The sequence below is a fragment of the Haliotis rufescens genome, unplaced genomic scaffold, assembly GCF_023055435.1.
Source record: "Haliotis rufescens isolate VD_foot unplaced genomic scaffold, xgHalRufe1.0.p SCAF_2, whole genome shotgun sequence".
Lineage (NCBI taxonomy): Eukaryota > Metazoa > Mollusca > Gastropoda > Lepetellida > Haliotidae > Haliotis > Haliotis rufescens.
Window position 1 is genome coordinate 52,505,969 of NW_025963890.1, and position 9,187 is coordinate 52,515,155.

Sequence of the window (9,187 nt, forward strand, 5' to 3'; positions counted from 1 at the left end):
CAATAGTCTTAGCGCTAAGATCGCTTTGTGCAAGTGCGCCCAGGACAGTTTGAAGTGAAGAGAGCGGGGCGACTTCACACGTAAGTAGTTTCGCTTTCTCTTCCAAGTGTCATCGATTGCCGGGAATGAGGTCATGTGTGATGCGGGTCCTGAGCAGTAGTGTTTAATGGAGGGCAACATGATTGCGACAGTTAACCAAGGAGGAAACGAAACTAAGACAGCACACCACTTGTTGCAAAACACATTTGTTTTCATAGACAAGCCGTTCAAGATTACTGCTTCGTTGTTTAAGGACATCATAGCCCCCACTAGAACATAGATAGTGTGACGATCCCCTACCTAGACCAGGGGTCTGGTATCTGGCCGACATTCTCAGCCTCGGGTCCCGCTCATGAAGACCCAGACAAGGCGTGTTAATTCCACCAAGTCTTTTGGTTGGATGTTTCGGAGCACCTTCATTACTGCGCACTTTTTATTCTTCGTGAGGTATTTTGCTGCTACAATACTGTATGAACGACACATTGTGTATCTACTGGTGCGCTGGTTCGGTTACATAAGTCGATCTTAGCGTTTTTGTTTTGTTTGTTTGTTGCTTAACGCCGCACTCAGCTATATGACGGCGGTCTGTAAATAATCGAGTCTGGACCAGACAATCCAGTGACTGATGTCATGAGCATCGATCCACGAAATTGGGAAACGATAACATGCATCAACCAAGTCAGCGAGCCTGACCACCCGATCCCGTTAGTCGCCTCTTACGACAAGCATAGTCGCCTTTTACGGCAAGAATGGTTTGCTGAAGACCTATTCTACCCCGGATCTTCACGGGTCTAATTCTTCTTGAGGTAGTTTGCTGCTACAACGCTGTATGAATGACATCTTGGGTATCTAGTGGTGTCGCTTGGGCGCAGGTGCGGTTACACAAGTCGATCTCAACCCCCACAATGTGGTTTGATAACATAAGGTTATCGTTATCTGGTGTACACTTCCAGTATAAGGCTGGTATGTGTCGAACACGACGAACCATCCCTATCTCGAAGTGTTGGTCACCGTCAAAAAAATGGTCGATAGTTCGATACTGAGAGCCGACATGAAAGTGCAGATGCATTCTGTCGGGACCATACATCGTTAAATACGATACCGGAGTTCGAGTAAACGAGGTTTCACTGTATGGGGAACCTTCTGTTCATGTCATCGGGTCTGCCTGCGTGGCGTAGTGGTAAACCGTTTGCCTGGAGAGCGGAAGGTCGCCGGTCCGATTCCCTCGCTGCCTCACACCAAAAATACACTACAAAATAGTACTTGTTGCTACCCTGCCTTGTGCTGGGCAGTAAGGGGCTAAAACAAGGACTGGTGGGCTGGGAGTCAGTATATTGTGTCTCAGTAGGGTATCCATGCTAAACTGCGTATCAGTGGGCTAGCACTATAAAACCCGGACTAGTACAAGCAGCCACACACATGTGCACGCACTTCGCTATAGAAATACAATGATTCTGAACACGACGCTACGGTCAAATTCACTTCACCCCACCTTATGTCATAGGTGTCCTCCAATGTATTCACCGTCAAGAACGTACCCATGTCTCTATGTAATATTTGGGTCATAACTGAATAGATTCATTCACGCAAGTTCTGCGACAAATCTCAAGCCTACCAACACTTTAGTGAATAAGGATTGCGACAACAGACGTACTAAGATCTCTTACTGGGGCATAGCCTTGCGTTGATAGCAGAGTACAAATACAAAGCTATCTTACTGTAGCGGAGCCTTGTGTTGACAGCAGACGTACTAAGATCTCTTACTGGAGTGGGGCCTTGTGTTGACAGCAGGCGTACTAAGATCTCTTACTGTAGCGGAGCCTTGTGTTGACAGCAGGAGAATTAAGATCTCTTACTGTAGCGGAGCCTTGTGTTGACAGCAGGAGAATTAAGATCTCTTACTGGAGTGGGGCCTTGTGTTGACAGCAGGCGTACTAAGATTTCTTACTGGAGTGGGGCCTTGTGTTGACAGCAGGCTACTAAGATCCCTTACTGGTGTGGGGCCTTGTTTTGACAGCAGGCGTACTAAGATCTCTTACTGGAGTGGGGCCTTGTGTTGACAGCTGGCGTACTAAGATCTCTTACTGGAGTGGGGCCTTGTGTTGACAGCAGGCGACTAAGATCTCGTACAGGAGTGGTGCCTTGTGTTGACAGCAGATGTACTAAGATCTCTTACTGGAGTGGGGCCTTGTGTTGACAGCAGGCGTACTAAGATCTCGTACAGGAGTGGTGCCTTGTGTTGACAGCAGATGTACTAAGATCTCTTACTGGAGTGGGGCCTTGTTGACAGCAGGCGTACTAAGATCTCTTACTGGAGTGGGGCCTTGTGTTGACAGCAGGCGTACTAAGATCTCTTACTGTAGCGGAGCCTTGTGTTGACAGCAGGAGAATTAAGATCTCTTACTCTCGTAATAATATTGCTTACTGTCACAAACACTTGTCTCTTTGACCTTCACAAGCCTGTGGCCTTCACGTGGTGTTCAATACATGGCCTCCATGTGGCGTTCAACGCATGGCCTTTGCGTGATGTTCAACATATGGCCTTCACAACATGGCCTTCACGTGGTGTTCAATACATGGCCTCCATGTGGCGTTCAACGCATGGCCTTTACGTGATGTTCAACATATGGCCTTCACAACATGGCCTTCACGTGGTGTTCAATACATGGCCTCCATGTGGCGTTCAACGCAAGGCCTTTACGTGATGTTCAACATATGGCCATCACAACATGGCCTTCACGTGGTGTTCAATATATGGCTTCCGTGTGGCGTTCAACGCATGGCCTTCACATGGCGTTCAATACATGGCTTCATGTGGTGTATAACACATGTCCTTCAAGGTTACATGATGTCACAATCCGATGACATCACTCATCTCTCTGCTACTGAAACTGGTTAGCGGTACCTTTTACACTCAAGATTTTGGATGATAAATAGAATCTCGGCAAGCCTCAGCGTATTGAACCTTTACCAACCCGTGTTGATATATTTGACATCCATTGACACCAGGGTGAGATTCACTATATCTCAACTAAAACTATTTCCATATTAAGAGTGTTCGATGTTAAGCATGTTCGAAATTCAGCATGCCCTTGGAAGCCTGTTGTTTTGACCTATGGTTTAACAAACCAATTAACAGAGGGTGGCCTAAACATGTCAGTAAATGAAACACACATCAACACATGCAGTAATTACATTTATTGACAAATACACAGAAGACTAATCAGTAACATACAGTGAAACAGATCACTCAACATGGTTCTCAGGAGTTACTTCAGCAGTGGGACAATCAGGTTGGTGTCACCGACAACAAACACACCAAAGCTGGATTCAGCATGTTCAGTTCAACAATAACTCCTGTTAATTTATCATATTGCGGTAGATATACTCTAGGTACAAAGTAAGCAAGCACTGTGATGTATGCAGTTTCCACAATCTCTAACACCCATTTTACAATTTTGGGGAAAAACTTAAATGACATAATTATTACGTCAATCGAATGTTTCCCATGAAGCTTGACAACATAAATGGCCAAAGATGTTCAATATTATTAAACTCAAAGACCATAAACTGATATGGCCACTGTTAAGCTTTAAAAAAATAAACCATTTTGAATACTTCAGTAAAAACGCATGGCATGGTCAGATGACAAGATGTAAAAACACGAAATACTCAAACGATCAAGAGGTTATCAATTAATATGAATCAGTAACATGTTTGTATAAAGTAAACCAGATCTATGGCATAGGTAGGTACTGTTCAAATAAACAGATATAAAATACTGAGTTCCAGCCCAATAAACGTAACATGCACGATTCACCACACAATGATCCACGATGTTACACAATGATATTACTTAGTAGCAGGACCTGCTATTGATTCCACACCGAACCAGCCTATGTCTTTGTCATAGGAACGGAGCTGACAGATCAATGTTTAGGTTCAGGACAAGCAGATCCTAAAGGGACACAACTCTGCACAGCAAGAATGAGGCACCCCAGGCAACCGACGGACTATGACACCTCATGTTGTACAGGACACAAAGCAGTATGACCGTCCGCCAGTGTGTACCAACATATGTACCATATGGTACTGGACACCCAAACACAGGAAAGAAGCCAATTCAGGAAGGGGATGGGAGTGAGTCTGGCTTTAACCCACTATAAGCATTACATTGTGCCCATCAACAACAAATGCCAGCACAAACACTGCTTGTTGTCAATGTGATCCTGTGTCAGAGTGTGCACAGATCACTGCATCGTACCAGGATGCACTAAACAAGCTAAAATACGAGTGACTGAGTTGGGTTTAACTCCGCTTTTAACATTATTCCAGTCATATCACGGCGTGTCAGCTTAATGTGGGAGAGAAGCCCCAAGTGAAGCAGGTCTCAGACGATACCATTTCGGTGTAACCCACGAGCACAGGTATGGTGCAGACAAACCGAGAAACATAATCGGGGCGAACCAGGAATCGAACCCACTATCATAGGTTTCTGGTGTGCCCAAGGGACACAACTCTGCACAGCGAATTGCGGCGACTTACACAGCTGTGTCCCAGCAAAACCCCGAAAAAAGGACATTTTCTTTGTGGTGTTTTGGGGGCTTGTAAAGTTCAAACTTGAAAGCCGTTTTGTTCTTGGGCCTTGAAAATTCAACTTGAACCTTCTATCAAACTTCACCTTCATCATGTTCATGCTAAAACTGCCCTCCGTAGCAGCCCTTCTCCTTCCCAGGCTGTGTCTGTAGTTTATCACTGCGACCAAGTCTGGGCTCACGCTGAGGTAAGTGACTGGTTAGGACAACAGTGCTGGAATTTGCCTCGTGTAACAAGCATTAATATATTATTTGGTCTTATTGTTTCATGTTAGAATCAAATATAATAAATCCATCTCTTACCCTACAAATACATAAAAAGCATGTGAGATTCTAGCATATCAAAAAAAGAAGATTGTACACTGATTGTCCGCAGAATCAATATCTACCCAATGACATATTACTGCTTACCCTAAAACAATGGTATTGCAATCAAATATGTGTGGACTGTTAAGAAGATATATAAAATGTTCTTATGTGGGGACCTACAGACCACTGGTCAGTGCATACAAAAGTGCCGGCGCTGACCAGTGGCGTCCCCGACGCTGAGCTTTATTCTGTCTCCAGGGTGCCGTTTCTGAAGTTTGACTCCCAAGACTTGTCCTTGTTCTTCTTCTTCAGAAACATGAAGACCCAGCCCTTCTCTATCTGTAACAGTTGGAAGAGACAAGGTAATGATATCATGATATACAGGGTGATTCAATATCATAACAGGGTGGTAAGATATCATAATATACATATGCCATACCACACTGTCACAATAGACTGATACCGCGCTGTCACAATCGACTGATACCACACTGTCACAATGGACAGATACCACACTGTCACAATGGACAGATACCACACTGTCACAAGAGACTGATACCACACTGTCACAATAGACTGATACCACACTGTCACAACAGACTGATACCGTGCTGTCACAATGGACTGATACCACACTGTCACAATAGACTGATACCATACTGTCACAAAGGACTGATACCACACTGTCACAATGGACTGATACCACACTGTCACAAAGGACTGATACCACACTGTCACAATAGACTGATACCACACTGTCACAATAGACTGATACCACACTGTCACAATAGACTGATACCACACTGTCACAATGGACTGATACCACACTGTCACAATAGACTGATACCACACTGTCACAATGGACTGATACCACACTGTCACAATAGACAGATACCACACTGTCACAATAGACTGATACCGTGCGGTCACAATGGACTGATACCACACTGTCACAAAGGACTGATACCACATGGACAGATACCACACTGTCACAATAGACTGATACCACACTGTCACAATAGACTGATACCACATAGACAGATACCACACTGTCACAATAGACTGATACCACACTGTCACAATAGACTGATCCCACATGGACAGATACCACACTGTCACAATAGACAGATACCACACTGTCACAATAGACTGATCCCACATGGACAGATACCACACTGTCACAATAGACAGATACCACACTGTCACAATAGACAGATACCACACTGTCACAATAGACTGATCCCACATGGACAGATACCACACTGTCACAATAGACAGATACCACACTGTCACAATAGACTGATCCCACATGGACAGATACCACACTGTCACAATAGACAGATACCACACTGTCACAATAGACAGATACCACACTGTCACAATAGACTGATCCCACATGGACAGATACCACACTGTCACAATAGACTGATACCACACTGTCACAACAATGACGATTGCTTACCTTCAACTTTGTCTTTTCCGGCACGATGGCCCCCGGGAGCTGGCTGACATGATACTGGTAGTTGGAGTCGTCGAGGCCGCCCTTGTCCAGGATCTTCAAGGTTATGGACCTGACAGGTAAAGGAAGACGTTCATGTCGAGCGAGGAGAGAATACACACCATGCACACGAGGAAGAAATCATACACTGAAATGCCAATGAGCCGCCTTCGATAAAAAACATGTTCGGTCCTGCATGTCAATATATATGACGATACAAAATATGTGTTTTTAATGTAACAAAAGAAAAACTCTCTCCGGCTAAATGTCAGATTCAAAAGCTGCCCGTGTCCCTCAGTCCAGGGTCTTTGTGTCATTATTCTGGTGTAGGATGATCTGTGTATCTAGATATGTATCATATTGTGACCTTGTTATTATTGCATCCTTGTTGTCAAATATATGGCGGCAGCCAGTAAACAGTCCAGTCTTGACTAGACAAACCAATGATTGATATTATGAGCAATGTCCTTTGCCACTTGGGTGTAATGACATGCAATTAACCAAGCTGACCTACCAATCCATTAAGTCACCTTGAACGAGCAGCTTGTCTTCTTATTATGCATAAAAACATCTTCACATGATAAATGCCCAAACATATATTGATTTTAATATAAAAGGGTAAATGAACCATGAACATGATGAATGAGTTTTTCGTACAGGTTATCGTTGCCATACAAAGGTCCCACAAGTTCTGCATTCCCCTTCTCAGCCTGGGATCCCCTTCCTGGCTTGATCCCCTGGATCCTCATCCGAACACGGACGAATCCCGCCTTGGTCGTCTCGTCGAAATCTGGAAAAAAAACATGATTTGGCTATCAAGATCTTACTTAGATCTTACTCGGTATGAAGAAGACTTATCTTCCAAGATCTTACTTGTGGGCAGTATGTACAAGACTTGCGTGGAATATGATATCAGTTATTTACTGGTAGTGATTCCGTCAGTGATCGTGATCTAGGAGTGCAAAGCCACAGTTGTGAAAGTACAACACTAGCAATGCTGGGGCCGGGACGAGTCCAAATGTACAACCCGGGTACCCGGACCCCTAATACCTGACCCTACCCACCAGAACCCTGGCAATAACGATTTGAAACATGTATAAAATAATCTCATCACACATACACTGAACCTGCTGAAGTGACCGAAGCTGTAACTTTACTTAATCATATACACGTCAGAAGGAATGTGTGCATAGTCAGAAAAAAATGCAAACCTTAGACTTGTAGCTTAACCATGGAGTGTTATTATTACCGTATTCGACGTAATAAGCGCCCCGCTCTAATAAGCGCCCACGGTGATATTTGCTAATATATTGGCTAGTGAACAATCCCAATTGGCAACCCTTCCGACTGATCAATGTACACAAGACTTATTTATGTATAATACGCACTCGTGTGTGATATGCACCCTTAATTATGGGGAAGCATATTCTGGAAAAATATATCTGTCGTACATAAACATTTCAGGCTGTCAGCATTAACAAAGAAGGGGGGGGGGGGGGGAGGGTAGAATTTCACTTTTGAGGCTGTTTAGAGGCGCTCCTATTGTGTTATCACTATTCAGGCTGGTAAAAGTTGCATAATAGTGAAAATAAGTATGTCCCCATTTTAACAGGGAAAATTCTATCATCACTTCAAAGCTACTGAAATAATCAAAAACGTAGAAAGATGCACACCATTTTCATCGGTTCATTTGTTTAAACAGACAAAGAAATTAGACTGGTGTTTATCATTCTATGAATAGGAATTTTGATTTCAATATTTTAACCATATGACAAGGCATAATTTGCCATTTATATTTTAGATGATAAAACGAAAGCGAAAGTTTATCAACTAGAATGTCCCCGTTTGTGCGCTGAAGTCGGAGAGAGACGTCGGACTCGGAGTTTCTGGGAAGTACTGCACACTGACGCGCTTCGCCAGCCTTCCACCCCAGGCGTATGTTTCCAACATAACATTTTCATCACCATTTCCAACTCGCATACATTAGCTCTCTCTTGTACCGTTTGTTTCTTCGGATCGCGTTTAAAGGTACAAATGTCGTCAGGTAAATGTCCCAAACTTACCGCAGTCAGGCTCCTCCATGGTCGCTTCCGTGTGTGGCCACGCCCGCTCTCATGGCCTAGCCAATCAGCTACAAACGTTAATTTCCGTATCTACGGAAATACCCGGCTTTCTCACAAACAACATGGCGGCGTGGGCTGTTTCAAAGTGCAATAACAACTTTATTTGAGCGTAAATGTTTATATTCATTAACTATGAGAATGTAAAAACGAAGTTAAGAAACCTTCTGTATTCCCAGCACGCTTTTGTTCATGAAATTAAATATAAAATATTCTGACACTGTCCCTGCTCATCATGAGACCATAAATTGAGCTATTTTATGGTCTGTGGCTCGTCAAATTTAATAGCTCCTAGTCATTTGGACAGAAAGTTTTTAAAAAAAGAATTGAAAGAAAAGACAGAGAAGTAGCACTATGAAGAAAATAGAAATTAGATGACAGATGAGTGAAATGTCTACTCCAGTTCATCGATTAAAAATAAACTATAAATATGTTTGCATTAACGGTTTGATTGGCATTCTAGAAGTTGGAGAATAGATAACTAAACGTACAACTTTATGGATAACAACTTCTGGATTATTGCATATAAACGATGAATGGCTCATTGACTTGGTTGATGCATGTCATCATATCCCATTTATGTGGATCGATGCTCATGATGTCAATCACTGGATTGTCTGGTCCAG

At 43.4% G+C, this 9,187-nt stretch overlaps 1 protein-coding gene across 1 annotated transcript; it reads right to left on the reverse strand.

Annotated features, from left to right (window-relative positions):
• Positions 1-3,222: 3,222 nt before the first annotated feature.
• On the reverse strand, positions 3,223-8,613 carry LOC124120481. The gene is made up of 4 exons (XM_046483317.2): positions 8,505-8,613; positions 7,099-7,231; positions 6,406-6,514; positions 3,223-5,282 (listed from the first exon to the last, which is right to left on the reverse strand). Exons 1-4 carry the CDS (start codon positions 8,521-8,523, stop codon positions 5,187-5,189), a joined length of 357 nt encoding a protein of 118 aa, XP_046339273.2. The 5' UTR covers positions 8,524-8,613; the 3' UTR covers positions 3,223-5,186.
• Between the last annotated feature and the right edge of the window lie 574 nt (positions 8,614-9,187).

What these genes read in the sequence shown, in the direction of transcription:
- LOC124120481 (XM_046483317.2), bottom strand. An exon ending in TTGTATGGCAACGATAACCT is followed by an intron (nt 6,515 to 7,098) that starts GTACGAAAAACT and finishes TTTACCTGTCAG; the next exon opens with GTCCATAACCTTGAAGATCC. An exon ending in CGGAAAAGACAAAGTTGAAG is followed by an intron (nt 5,283 to 6,405) that starts GTAAGCAATCGT and finishes CAACTGTTACAG; the next exon opens with ATAGAGAAGGGCTGGGTCTT.